The sequence below is a fragment of the Heteronotia binoei genome, chromosome 4, assembly GCF_032191835.1.
Source record: "Heteronotia binoei isolate CCM8104 ecotype False Entrance Well chromosome 4, APGP_CSIRO_Hbin_v1, whole genome shotgun sequence".
Taxonomy (NCBI): Eukaryota; Metazoa; Chordata; class Lepidosauria; order Squamata; family Gekkonidae; genus Heteronotia; species Heteronotia binoei.
Window position 1 is genome coordinate 140,683,030 of NC_083226.1, and position 15,408 is coordinate 140,698,437.

At 40.4% G+C, this 15,408-nt stretch overlaps 1 protein-coding gene across 11 annotated transcripts in view; it reads right to left on the reverse strand.

The window, feature by feature from the left end:
- MAST4 (microtubule associated serine/threonine kinase family member 4) overlaps nt 1–15,408 on the reverse strand; it is a 478,500-nt gene that overhangs the window by 166,052 nt on the left and 297,040 nt on the right. Inside the window, exon 1 of one of the 11 annotated variants that reach the window (XM_060235894.1) lies at nt 11,102–11,497. The exons of 9 other annotated variants lie outside the window; for them this stretch is intronic. In XM_060235894.1, the coding sequence (XP_060091877.1) occupies nt 11,102–11,193 (92 nt within the window). In that variant the 5' untranslated portion in view covers nt 11,194–11,497. Of the gene's footprint in view, nt 1–11,101; nt 11,498–15,408 lie in introns of those variants that run through there. One more of the 11 variants, XM_060235891.1, reaches the window with a different exon arrangement.

Below are 15,408 nucleotides of genomic sequence, written 5' to 3' on the forward strand. Positions count from 1 at the left end.
ACCCTGGTGCCAGTCATATAACCTCCCCACCCTCCTTGGGAGGGTTAAAAAAAGGGTTGCCAAGTCCAATTAAAGAAAAATCTGGGGACTTTGGGGGTGGAGCCAGGAGACTTTGGGGATGGAGCCAGGAGACATTGGGGGTGGAGCCAAGAACAAGGATGTGACAAGCATAATTGAACTCCAAGGGAGTTCTTGCCATCACATTTAAAGAGACAGCACACCTTTTAAAATGCCTTTCTTCCATAGGAAATAATTAAGGATAGGGGCACCATATTTTGGGACTCATAGAATTGGACCCTCTGGTCCAATCGTTTTGAAACTTGGGTATTTTGGGGAGAAGCACTAGATGCTATACTAAAAATTTGGTGCCTCTACCTCAAAAAATAGCCCCCCCAGAGCCCCCAATACCCACGGATCAATTTCCTATTATTCCCTATGGGAATCGTTCTCCATAGGGAATAATAGAGTGCCTAGTAGACATTTCCCTCTCCCCCCACTCTTTCTAAAGGGGGGGAGGGCCTCCAAACTAGGGAATCCCCTGCCCCCTCCCTCTCACACACACACACTTACCAGATCTTCCTCCGGACAACTCTACTTCCTGTGAAAACGAAAGCAAAAGAAAGGGAGGGGCCGTTCTCAGAAGCCCTTTCTGCTTCCTGCTTCCTGCCCAGCATTAAAGGGGCAGACATTTTGCAAACGGCTCAGGAGCTCTACAACATGAAGCCTAAAGGTATGTTCTCCCCCCCCCACCCCCACCCCCGCTTCCAGAGTTTTGAAGAGCGGGAGATGAGGCTGCGAACCCAGAAGTCTCCCGCCAGAGCGGGAGGTTTGGGAAGCCTAGTTAAAAAGGTTATACAAAAATGTTTTATTACAGTATACAACTATAACTTAAATCACATTTTTCTTGATGACATTTTTTTTGGGGGGGGAAACTCTGCCTTTTAGGTAAATATTATGTTTATAAAAGGCATTATCATCTCAACCATATTTTAAAATGACAATTAAATGTTAGTTTTATTCTGAATAAGCAAATAATTTCTTTGATTTAGTTTTAGCATTCACTTCCTTAATGAGGAATCTTATTTTTCCTGCATAAATTCATAAATGAGAGTAAACATGTGATCACTATTCACTGATTTCAGACCGTAGAATTTATTTACAATAAAGAGATTTTGGACTATTTCTATCTTGTATTTGCCTAAAGGTTACAATATTCATCAAGTCTGTAATTGTTAAGGATCCATGGATTGGACTCAATGACTTCCTTCTGTCAAATGAAAAGCTTCAGTCCAATAAAGGAGGGATTCCTCTGTCAGAGGACCATCCCTAACTTACTAGAAAGAAATTTGCTAGAGCATATATATACGTTATAGTAAATATATATAGTCTATATTTACTTTATAGACTATTGGCTTTTGATTGCTATAATTTCTATTGGCAAGAACAATTGGTTTTACAACACCATTTTCCACAATTTATCCTTCACTTAGCTAAAATTAATGAATAACAAGATTCGGTTGTGATCAAGAGTGTTTGTTTAAAAAAAATGCTAAATATGTAGGCACACCAACCAGTGGGGCATTTAATGATCTCTCAAATATCAAAAATATATTTTTAAACTATAATCTTAGGAATATTCCATGTAGGGTTGTCAAGTCCAATTCAAGAAATATCTGGGGACTTTGGGGGTGGAGCCAGGAGACATTGGGGGCGGAGCCAGGAGCAAGGGTGTGACAAGCATAATTGAACTCGAAAGGGAGTTCTGGCCATCACATTTAAAGGGACTGCACACCTTTTAGAATGCCTTTCTTCCATAGAAAATAATGAAGGATAGGGGCACCTTTTTGGGGGGCTCATAAAATTGGACCCCCTGGTCCAATCCTTTTGAAACTTGGGAGGTATTTTGGGGAGAGGCACTAGATGCTATATGGAAAATTTGGCACCTCTACCTCAAAAAACAGCCTTCCCAGAGCCCCTGACACCCGCGGATCAATTCCCCATCATTCCCTATGGGAATCGTTCCTGGAGGTGCATAATGGCTGTGGGGGTGGAGCTTCCCCCGCCGGCCAGCTGGCTGGGGGAGGGGGGAAGCCTGTAAAACCAGGGGATCCCCCGCTGGGACCTGGGGATTGGGAAGCCTAATTCCATGTGAGTTTTCCTCAGTTCCAAAGCAATTATTTGAGAAAGATCAATAGTAACTTAAAGGATGAGAAGAAGGCTGGGATCAGTGTGCTGGCATAACACCTAATAAATTAATGCTGGCATCAGCTAGAGGTAAGTATATTTTACTTACACCTTTCTCAACAGAACCTTCACAAATGGACAAATTTATCTGCAATCTACCAAACTTCTGAACTGTTCTATCCATGATGAATGGAGCCCAAATACATTTATCTGCTATCATGAATCATATTCTGACCCTCTACAGGACTGTTTTCATTTACTTACTTCATTTGTATTTCATTTATCTCCCACCTTTCTCCTCAATGTGAACACAAAATGGCTGACATCATATCTCTTCCATATTATCCTCACAAAGGCCCTGAGAATTATGGTAGGCTGGGAGTGTATAGCTGGTTTGAGAGCACTCAGCAAGTTTCCACGGCAGAATGGAAATTAGAACCTGGGTCTCTCAGATTCTACCCTGAAATTCTTGCCAAAACACCATACTGGGTCTCTAGCACTTTCAACCAAGCCACAAGTTTATTTTTTCAGGAAATATAGACCTTCCAGGTAGTTCTGGTCTTCAGTTTTACTCAGACTAAAAGCAAACTGTTCTACCACAAGTCGTTTAAGCAATAATAAAGCAAATGAATGCTAATTATATTTAGTTCACTGAAGAATATTATCCCTGAACATTTATTACTGGAGCAACATGTTAGAACTTAATGCCCCCAAAAGCATGTGCTTTCTGAGTCACTGATTAATATTAAGAATCAATACACTGGAATAAACCTATCATAGAGTAAATCCATTTCTGCTTCAAAACATCTAGATTAACACCATGACAATATTATTAGAACAAACAAGGCACACAAATGATCAGAATAAAAAAAAATGTCCTTCTAATGTAAATAATAGTTTGATGGGTTTAGCCAAGTAAATACAAGCTGTTACTCAGAAATAAAGAAGGCTCTTTAAAGGCAACACCTCTATGAGCACACCGGACACACATAGGTAACCAAAGATAGATGAACCAGTGCTTGATTGTACGCGGAATAGTGTGGGCTGTGATTTTCTGTGGTTTCTATGCAGTTGTTAAAGCGCTCAAACAGTTCCAAATTCCTTCGGAATGATTTATTACTACATGTATTCAATAAGCAAGAAAACAGAAGAAATTATGTAAGATGTAAAGCTACCACATATATGCAAAAATATTGGCAATGTCATTGTCATCCTCTCCCTGGCCTTCTTAAACAGAAGTGTGTTATACTAAACAAGATGTGTGTCCCAGGATTATTTGATACCACAAACAGCCTGTACACTGGGTACCAAAGTAAAGCACATATGTCCTGTTGCATCAGGGAGTTATACCTCCACATAGGGGTCTATGGACAAGGTTTGGTGAGCTGCATATATGATTATATTAAAGAAATGCTTCAACCTTGCACCACACTATCACACCCTCCCTCCAATTGTCCTGGCAGTCAAATTCTGAGCAACATATGAAATTTGTTTTCTCACTAGTTTTTAACAAGTTACTGTAAGATTCACCAATTCATTCATTTTCTTTAAAAAGAATCCTAAAGTTATTAAACAGAAGAAATTCATCCATCCACCCTTGTTTCCCTAAAGTTAAGAAGATGTTTTGTTTAAATTCTGTTTTACAATGGGAAGTTTCCTTTTGATTTATTTTTTTTAACTTCAGGTTTACAGGTTCAGGTCATGCAAACTGTAAAATGATTTAGTACTTGCACATAAAAGTTTTCAATGTGGGAATACCTGGCTAGTAATGGTTATGCTACCCTAAGTTACCCAGCTTGCTGGGGGTAAAGTGTAAATGACTGCGGAAGGAAATGGCATACCACCCCATTAAAAAAAAAACTCTGCCATGAAAACGTGAAAGCAACGTCATCCCAGAGTCGGAAACGACTAGTGCTTGCACAAGGGATTACCTTTGTCTTTTAAAGTTAATTTTGGTGAACTAAAGGAAAATTGATACAGTACTGATTAACCATTTTGTATTACATACAGATCAAATTAAAAAGAAGTACAGTAAAGATGCTGCTTTTGACCCCTGCGTATTTTTGTGACCTCTGGAACTAGGTGTGTCAGTACATGCTTCAACCAACTATTTGAACAGGCTGCAAAATTCCTATAAATACACTTCAAAGCCTGCAAAAATGTATGAAAAATGTCATAGTAATCAACAGAGTGAGATTCACTGACAAATTTTCCTGCATGACTGTTTTCTTCTTATAAAACGAACATCTGCAGAGTTTGCCTGAACACAGCATATTCTGCTCAAACCTTTCACCCCAGAATAGTCTGCATCATCACAACAGCAGAGCCATTATTGGAGGGGAGCTGTCTTTCTCTTTGTCTTCAACATTTTCCCCCTAGATTCAGCTTTTCAATAAGTTTTTCTCCATTCATCTTTCCTATGGCTCTCTGTTTTCTTTGCATGTTTTTTACACTTTCCCCACCCCCTCCTTTCCTTTATTTGCTGCTTTTTCTCGTCTGGATGTGTCCTCCCAGGCAAGCAACCTCTTCCCTCAAACTTTTTTTGCCATCAGGAGCCACCATCCTCATTGCCAGTCCACCTGCAGGGTTCTGCTAGTATACTGGCAGCCTGAAAGGAGTTCAGATATATGTTAATAGTTACCTTTCACTGTTCAACAACCCAAACACTTAGGATACATATGATACCCACTAAACAGTGAATACACTGACAATTATGTTTTTATGTTAATATCTACAACATATCAACACATCACTGCTGCCCTGCAGCTACCCTCACGTCTAGTTTGAAAGTAAAGCATTTCCAACAAGGGGAAGAGAGGAAGAAGAAGATGATGATATCGGATTTATATCCCGCCCTCCACTCCGAAGAGTCTCAGAGCGGCTCACAATCTCCTTTACCTTCCTCCCCCACAACAGACACCCTGTGAGGTGGGTGGGGCTGGAGAGGGCTCTCACAGCAGCTGCCCTTTCAAGGACAACCTCTGCCAGGGCTATGGCTGACCCAAGGCCATTCCAGCAGGTGCAAGTGGAGGAGTGGGGAATCAAACCCGGTTCTCCCAGATAAGAGTCCGCACACTTAACCACTACACCAAACTGGCTCTCCAACAGTATCAACCAAGCAAGTGTAGATGGGTGGCAAGAACAGCATATCAATTACCTGTCTTCTCACGCAGTATAGTCAGACATTACTATAAAAACAAAATGCTTATAGAACATTCATAATACAGCAAATTCTCTTTACATATTACAGTAGAAGATATTATGCAGTTAGATGGAGTTCTATGCAGTTAGATGGAGACAGGGAATTCTTCAAAGTGAAGCATCAGTTATAAGAATCTGGGAGCTTAATTGCTAGGAGTTTTCAGATTTTAGTCTTTGAGGGTATCCGTACAAGAGGAAAAACTATCCCCATGTACAGTATGTACATATGCACACACACTGTCTACCTCTGCATACTATGTAGCCTCTAATCTCAACTAATACTGAAAGCAGATCTGAGTCTCTGCACAGTAGAATTCTATAACCTGGCTGCTTGAGGAGTAAATTCCTACTTAGACTTAATCTTAGAAAGGAAACAGAAGTTTCTTATTGTAAGAGAACTGCATACCAGATAGGAAAGGCAACGTTAAGGCTTCTAGCTAGCTATCTAAGCTAAGATAGAGAAAGACTGTAGAAAGCATGTTCAGTCATAATTGTGTAGACAGAGGAAGAGACATTAGAATGGGTTGTTAACAACTTACATAGGTGACATTTAAAAGTTCCAACTGTATGTTTCCTAACAGCATAATTTTTTCACTTAGGAGAAAAGGCAATATTGCTATTTATTCCAATCAAGAAAACAGCTTGCAGCATTTATATAAAATGTATACTTCCTTACCCTCAGAGGTGTTGAATTCATTTGTCATGAGGAATAGATCTGACATGTCACTTTTGTTGGGCTAGCCATAAAATGTAACATGAGGTACCAGAGACATAAACGTTATAAAGGTGATTTCAGATGCCAAATGGCAATAGTGGATGAATGACAATATTTTATTTATTTGATTTTATCATATTTATATCCCGCCCTCCCCTAATGGGCTCAGGGCAGCTAACAACAGTTAAAAACCAAATAGAATACTAAAAAACAATATACAATAAAATCAATTCTACACATAGCAGGCTTGGTTGGATTATAGATGATATCCAGAGGGGTAGTAGGCATGGAGACACCAGCACTGGCAATGAGAAAGGAAACCTAGGTCTCAATTCTGTCCAGGAGGACTCAGTCCAGGAGGATGCAAAGAACAAATGGGCATATCTGACATTAGAAACCACAACATTCAGTTGCTGCCCTAAGAGTAGCAGTCCTCTTACAAAGGAAGCTTGCTTCAGCAGCACATATACTAAAATTGGACCAAATGGAATTTCAAAGGGAGATCAGAAAGACTGCTGAGTTTCAGTTGATAATGAAGAAGTTCAAGACAATGCATCCTCAAGGACTGAACTGAGAGCTAGTTTTCCTGTCTCACTGAGCAGTATTATCATTTGGCACCTGGAATCACTCCACTCTTCAACAAGGATCAATCCAAGCATTCTAATAAAATAAATAAAATCCATTTAGGAACAGAGAAATCTAATCTTTTTTTTTTTTAATTTTCAAAATAAGCCAAAATAATTTCCTCAATGTAAATTATTCTTGTCAGAAGAATCCATCCATCAACCCTCTCTCTCTCTCCCTCCATCCCTCTGAAGAGGTGTGCTTGCACATAAAAGCTTAAACTGGAATAAAATGTTGTCTTAAAACTGCCAATGAATTCCAACTTTGTTCTCTCTCATTCCTCCTCCTCTCTACCCTCCACAAGAGGCGCAGCCGCAGAGAAGGAAGAAGCTCTGAGAGAGAGACAAAGACAGACAGACAGACACTTGCAAGAAGCAGCCACTGAAGGAGCTGTGTGTGCTTCTATGAGTGAGGGAAGCAAGAAGCAGGAAGCAGGAAGGAAGGAGCTACTGAGGGAGCTGGGGGTGGGGGGAGAGAGAGCAAGCTACTGTGCGGCTGCAGTAGCAGACCTGGAGATGTAAGTTGCTTGTGGGCGTGATCTGAGCCCTGCAAGGGCCAGATCTGGTCAATATATGTTTGACACCCCTGCACTAACTCTTCTCTGACTCAATCACTTAAATGTAAAAACTACTTTGAGATGTAAAAGACTGGCATCATAATCATATTGACTGTTAACCAATGTTCATCTTCCAACCAATTCCATTTTGACATTTTTATATGGCCGGTTATGGTACACATCTGGATATGTTTGTGTGCAAAATTCTTTCAGGTAACAGACAACTTCTTAATTCAGCAAGTGGCTTTCAAGGCAAGTGAGAAGCAAAGGCATTTTGCCATTGCCTTTTTATGCAGAGTCTTCCTGAGTGGTCCCCCTTCCAAGTAACAACCTCACTTAGCTTCCAAAATGTATATAATTTAATAAACTGACAGAGATGATGCAGAAATATATATATGTGTGTATATATATATATATTTCTGCATCATCTCTGTCAGTTTATATATATATTGGAAGCTAAGTGGCTATCTAAGTCTATGCTCAGGGTGAGATCCAAATAAACTGACAGAGATGATACAGATATATAGAGAGAGCTGAAAATCCTCACTTTAAACATTTTTTAAAACAAATACACTGCTCATCAGAACTACTTGCTCACCAGGGATCCAAGAGTGATATTTATATAATCTCTAGTTCAATAGGGCAGATCAGTGATTTCAGAATACCCTAATAAAATAAAATCTATAAGTACTATAGATTTTTATTTTATTTGAGCCCTATCGAATAGAGGTCCGCACAACTTTACTGATATTTTTAACAGTAACTTTTTATTTCAGAATTTTTTTAAAAAAATTAACATACTATATTATTTAAATTTGTACAGATTTAAAGTGGCTGTCTAAATCCATGTATGGACACCCTTAATATCTCAGGGTGAAATCCAAATAAACTGACAGAGATGATGCAGCAATATATTAAAGTAGGCATATAGTAGGGCAACTAGATAACTTTAGACTGATCTTAATGGTCTTATGAGGTCTTCATGTACTTATAGCCCTGCTTTTGAAGAGCCATCAGGCATGTAGTCCAACCGTTATTGTACCACTGTGGCAAAGGACAGAAAGTGTTTCTACATTACAAGAAGGAAAACAAATTAAAAAACCAAAAACAAAGCTCTTAAATCTTTTCCCACTCTCACAAATGGATATGCAAGATTTCAACAAAATGCATCCCATGCTATTCAATCAACCATAGAATACCCCCCCCACACACACACACAAACTGTGTTTCATGGATAGAGTGGGAAGTGGGAGGTGAAATACTTTCATTTTGTAAGCACAAAGTGAATTAAGGTATGAGAAGGGAAGAGAAGGGAGATAACATACACACGGATTGATGTTTCCAAACTCTGAGACTGGACATACTGTGTTTGCATTGGACCAAGGAACTTTACACTTTTCTAAGCAAATAATCTGCCAAATCTTTAGCTAGTGAAAATTTGAAGTACTAACAAGCCATGATCCACAGCTCACTTCATAACTTCTGCACCTGTAGTTAGTCACTGACACAGAAACTTTTCCTTCCAGGAAAGGAAAATTCCATCTGCTGATCGGGTTGCTTTGCAATGCACAGGTATGTGAGGGTGAGCAGGCTGACATACTGACTGTTGATATAAAGCTGCTTTATTTATACACAGCAGAGCAAGATATCCTTTTTCTATCTTGACCATTACAACTTCTGGCCTTGCCATACATGTCTTAGATTATGTACATATACACTAGACAATGGGAGCTTTTGTCTCTAAAAGCTCCCTAAAGGTGACAATGGGGGACGTTTTTGAGACATTATCTCAGTGTCATGAGGAATGGAGAAAGTACAGTAATACCAACCCTGCTAAGAAACCGTGGAGCCTGACCCACTAAAAAGTCTTAAAGCTTGGCACAATGGAGGTCAATTTACTACATTCTCAGTTTAAAAGTTACAAAAGAAGTATATTTTAGAAGAAATTTATACAAATATAGACTTGAAGTACAGGGAAATAATTAAAATGCAAGGCAAAAAAAAAAGACAACCATGAATGCAAAATGCTAACACGCAGATCCAGACTCACTGCTCTCCCATTTGCCCGCAGTTAAGAAGTGCAGTCTTAACCAACATAGAAAGTATTCTTGAATGTAGTCCTCAAAAGCAGGACACAACCGGAAAAGAAAAAGTAGAAATGGCCGGACTACGCTATTCCATTCCATACTTCTATTATCAATTCACAGGTACAATATCTCTGGCAATATTAAGTTGTAAATGCAAATACTCAGACCTGTGCCCAGAGAAATGCGGCAAAAGCCATGAAGTAAAATAAACATAGCCAAAGGTAAACAAGCGCAGATTGTACCCAAAGTTTCCAAAGGGGCAAGAAGTAATTACAAATAATAATCACAGGCTTGGATTCATCAGAAAATATCCACTCATTGAAGAGATTTCTATTAGCCAAGTGGGGCTTCCTCACTGCAGGCCCAAAAAACCTCCCTGCAATGTTGATCCCAGGGGACAGGGAATACATAAGAACAGCATTAAGGGTTGTAGGTATGCAGGGGAAAGGGGATTAGCAAAAATGCCTCCCCCTCTGGTCAGTGGAAATCGTCCAACATATCCAGCCCAAAAGTTACATTGTTCATCCACAAAGTGCGCTTGCACATGAAAGTTTATACCGTGATTAAAACTTTGTTCTTAAAGGTGCCACTGAACTCAAACTTTGTTCTATTGTTCACCTATCTTAGACTAGGCATTAAAGTATATGTGAGGCATAGTGTGAGTGTTTGGTTCCTAAACTGAACTGTGCTTCTTCAAACACATTCCCCTTCTCAGTTACATCTTGACAAATGCATGCCAGTTACGCTCATCCAAATCTACAAGTTCTTGTACTGTTAGTTATCGTCCTGTGACTGTTTCTTTTTAAACTGAAATAAATGAATCTTAAGAATAAAATCTTCACATTTCATATGAAAATTATAGCACAACTTGCACAAACTAGTATACTTTTTAAATTTAGGGGGGTTAATGAAAACAACATTCAATTTGAATTCTGTCATTTAATTCTTAGCAAAAGTGCAGAGGAGGCAAACTATATTATCAGAGGCATCTCACTAAGAAAAGGGCCAGACTGACATGAGAGTTTTAAGTTATGGAGGGTTTATGTTACTTCAGTTATACACAACTTTTCTCCCCAATGAGGACCCAATGTGGCTTCCAACATTCTCCGCTTCTCCATTTTATCCTCACAACACCACTGTGAGGTAGGTTATGCTGTGAGTGTGTGAGTGGTCCAAGGTCACCCTTCAGGATTCCATGGCAGAGTGAACGTTTGAACTTGGGTCTCCCAGATCTTAAGTCTACACAATGCTGCTTCTTTAATCATGACTCTTTAGTAGTCATATTTTCTTTATCAGTTTTAACTTCCTGGAAGGATCAAGTTCTTTGCTAAGGGAAAAAGCCCAGAACATTCAGCAGCTATCCAGATTTTTGGTATCTTGATCAGGGAATTTCTTCTGAAAATATGAAGTACACAAATCTTTTCTCTTTTAAAAACACTCCTTCAGATAAATATCAGAATATTTAATTGAAATTTTATACAACCAAATCTTGCTCACAGTTCTTACCGTTTAGTCTCTCTTCCCCCTACCTGTATTTAAGGTATCTCTAAGCCCCCAAGCAAAAGAGAGCCAACAGAACAGTAAAAATAGCATGAAACTAAATGATTAATTATTTAGCATTACAAGTCATTCAGTTATTCTAGTTGGTCAACCCTTGTTTACATTTTTAGAAATTTACAACATAAAGATGACAGACAAGAAGACACAAAAGCTTCCTCCTGACTCAGTTTTTACCTTTGTGTTCGACGAAGCCTGTTTCCACTCCTTAAATGGGGCAGAGTAAAGTTTGAGAGAACACTCCAAAAGTTTGGATCAGACATATCCATTGTTTCTCTTTCTCTTAAAAAAGAATATAACTAAAAAAAAATAAAGCAATCCACAGTTCGATTGTGCTTTTCACCCTGCCAAAAATGTAAACATGAACTTTTCTTAAGAACCACTTCCAAACATAGCAAAGCAGCTTGGTCCTTTTACACTTCCTTAATAGTTAGCAACATTGTTCTCCCAAAGATTGAAAAAACTGCTCTGCTGTTCACTCTATAGTCGCCGGTACGTTTGCTGCCAAGAAGTAAATAATAATTACAATAGTTTTCGCCTCCCATTCGGCTGAAAACCCCGTCCTTGTACGTGTGATTCAGCCACTAAGGTACTTTGTCATCTGTTTGGGAGATACCATGTAGGTGAAAACAAGAGGGGGAGCCATAATTTTTGTTTCCTTTTATAGCTCTCTTAGCTATTATAACTAGATTATGCACTTCAGCTGAAGAAATACCATTAAACAAACATTCCTTTTTCATCACTATTGTATAATAAAGACTAACACCTAAAGATCACTTAAAGATTGCACCCACAAGCAATCTGAGAAATGAGCTAATCTTTGAGAGACTTTTCCAAGACTTAAACCTGTCACCTTTGATCTCATCTTCCTGATTACCCAGGTGGTGAAAACAAAGTTAAGAGTCTCTTTTATCGAAGAAGTAACCCCCCCCCCACACACACACACACAAAACCCCTTTCATCTCTCTATTACAATTAAATATTTTTCACAGTAGTCTTAGTCTGTATCAGTGATGTCTATTTCAGTAATAGATTTTGTGGAAAATCTAGACATGTCATCTTGCCCAAACTGGAAGGCACTGGCAACAATTTATTAACATTCATTTATGAATATTTCCTTCCAAAACATCTTGATGCTGCCCGTGTGGTTTTTTTCCATGGGTAAATATTAAGCCTGTGAAAACAGCATGGAGGAAATGGAGGCAATGAGGTTAAAACCCCTGCTGCCTGTCTTGCACATACTGCCATCCCAACCAGAAGCCATTTAAAAAACACAGAACACTGCAAACATTTAATTGAGATCAATTTATCCAGTGATGGTTACTCAAAATAGTAATACCTTTTATCATTACATCTTTACACCTGACACCAAAAAAAGCTATCTAGAATGAGACTCGTAATACTATGGTAAACATACAAAAGGAACTTCTAGTACATTCATGCTTAACGTAAGAATCCGGGGAATTTAAATATTCTACAGGAAAGTGACAATAGCAAAAGTTACACTCAAATCAGCTTAAATATCTGATTTTTAATAGCAGAACTGCTGAGACCTGATTTGTAATGAATAAGGCTGAGACATCAATAATGTGGATGGGGTGTTCAGATGATGCATGGGAAAGTGTGACAGCAGTCTTCTCACAACCAGAACTCTCCACCCAGCACAGCATTTTAAAACAATTCAGGGTGGGGCAGAAGAAACTACTCAATGAATACAGCTACACGCCCCACACTTTCTTCCACTTCCAAGCACCTTAATACTTCACCTACTCATTAGACTCAAGACAAACACTGTTTTATCTACTGAGTCAGTGCAATACAGTGGTTACTATGTCAGATTAGGGTCTGGCAGACTCAGTTCTAAATCTCTGCTCTGTGTAAATTTCACCAAATGAAGACTCTTTCTCTCCAGCTTAACCTACCTGACAGGGTTGTTGAAAGGATAAAATAGGAAAACATTGGAACTACTTGGAGGAGAGGAAGTATTAGGATATACTAAATATATAGCATTGGTATTTTATAGTACAACTATGAATAAGGCCCGTTGTGATGGAAAATACAATGGGTTCTAGAAAGAGGCTCTGGGAGAATGCCCCCCACCCTTGGTGTCTCCCCAATGCCTTCACTCCCCACCTCCTTAAGGGGAGCTTATATCTGCCATCTGGAGAGCAGCTGTAATTCTGAGTGATCTCCAGTCCTCATCTGGAGATGGGCAACAATGATTCCCCAGGAGGAAATGGCAGGCTTGGAGGGTGTAGTCTATAGCTGTACCTGTCTGAAGTCTCACCCCTCCTCAAACCCCACCCTCTCCAGGCTTCACCCCTCAAATCTCCAGGAATTTTCAAACCTGGATTTTGCAACTGCTAAGTCACACTGGCTGTCATGGCAGTCTGCTGCTCAACAGGAACAAGCAGCCAGGCCTACTTAAGTCATGCCAAGGGAGTCAGACAATGGGAACCCAGACGTCGTGACTGACATACAATGAGCCTATGGTTTGTTGAGTGAACCTGTCAGCCAATGGGATTACTCCATTTGGCCACCATTAGGGAATTACAGCTACATCTTTACAATTGTTCAGTGTGCTAGACTCATCTCTAATGCCTTTATTAGGTCTACCTTTTTTCATTCAGACTAGAAGCGCAAATATTACCATTACTCCTCAAATACCCTTTAATCTTCACCAGTACTCTTCCACCCATTTCAATTAGCTCTCTATCATTGTTTTCCAGGGTTCTCATTCTTACTCTCCCACCACCTTTACTGTGGGTGAGTGCATCCCCCAACTGTCTTCCCACCCACCCAGGGCGGCCATTTCCTGTAGGAGAGCTGACCTGACTTCAGCTTTCCATACTCCCTGCAACCTCTACCTAGGAAAAGTACGGTCTTTCTTCACAGTGTGGACCAAAGCCGCTCACATCATTCTCCTCTACCCCTTTTGATCTGTACAATAACCCTGTGAAGGAAGTTAGGCTAAAAGTCTATGAGTGGTCCAAAATCACAGCATGTACCAAAGCAGGGGGGAAACAACCTCAGAAGGGTAATCCTGCAAAGTACATCCTGCAAAGCAGCCATTTTCCACAGGGACCTGATCTCTGCCATCTTGAGAGAAGTTGTAATTTTGAGTGATCTCCAGCCCTCAACTGGAGATTGGCAACACTGATTTCCCAGGAGGAAATGGCTGGTTTGGAGGGAGGAGTCTATGACATTGTACCTGTCTGAGGTCTCACCCCTCCTCAAGCCCCACCCACTCCAGGCTCCACCCCTCAAATTTCCAGGAATTTCCTGACCTAGAGTTGGCAACCTATCTCCTTCCAAGCAGCCAGGCCTAGGGCAGTCAACCTCCAGGTGGAACTTGAAAATTCCCTGGTATCACAACTGAACTTCAGGCAACAGATCTCTCTCCCCCTGGAGAAAATAACTGCTTTTGGAGGGTAGACTCTATGGAATTATATTCAGCTGAGGCCTCTTCCCCTCCCCAAATCCTGCCCTCCTCAAATTCCACAAAATTTCCAGGAATTTCCTACCAACCTAGAACTGGCAGCTGTAGTCAGGACTGGCCCCAATGAGTTCTCCCTCAAAATCCAGAAGAGGTCTAGTAAGGGCCTTCCCCACCCCCACCTTTTAGTGAGAAAACTGGTTGGTTGTGTTTTACTGACAGAAGCAAACCTGGTTGCCAAGCAACAGCTACTGCCTAGCAGTTTTCCCAGTGGCCCGATCTTCATCTGTTCTAAGGCCAGCAGTGGTCATGGGAGAAGAGTGGACTTACAAGTTGTCTTGATTGGTGGTTCACAAGTCAATGGCTGATGTGGTATGCACCACAGCCAATGGGAAAGCTGGAAAATTCCAGAACTAGATAGGTAGGTAGATAGGTAGACAGACAGACATATTCTGAAAAGAATTGGATACTATATCACATGAATATTCAACACTAATGATTTCTAGTGAGCCTTCACCCACCCTCGGGTCAGGAGAGCCAGTTTGGTGTAGTGGTTAAGTGTGCGGACTCTTATCTGGGAGAACCGGGTTTGATTCCCCACTCCTCCACTTGCACCTGCTGGAATGGCCTTGGGTCAGCCATAGCTCTGGCAGAGGTTGTCCTTGAAAGGGCAGCTGCTGGGAGAGCCCTCTCCAGCCCCACCCACCTCACAGGGTGTTTGTTGTGGGGGAGGAAGGTAAAGGAGATTGTGAGCCGCTCTGAGACTCTTCGGAGTGGAGGGCGGGATATAAATCCAATATCTTCTTCTTCTTCTTCTTCTTCTTCACAATGGACCAGAAATACGCAAACATAGATTTTTGTCTTTCTTATATAGATAGGTGGTTCACCTGGTTATTTCTAAATCAATTTCTATACTACATGGGGTTTTTTTTTCTTTTTGTAGGCACAGATTAGTTCCCACAAACTGCTCTCTCAAACTGCTCAACCTGGGTTTGGACTAGGGTTGCCAGGTCCTACTATCCTGCAGGGCTGTAAGCCTTTAAGCCTG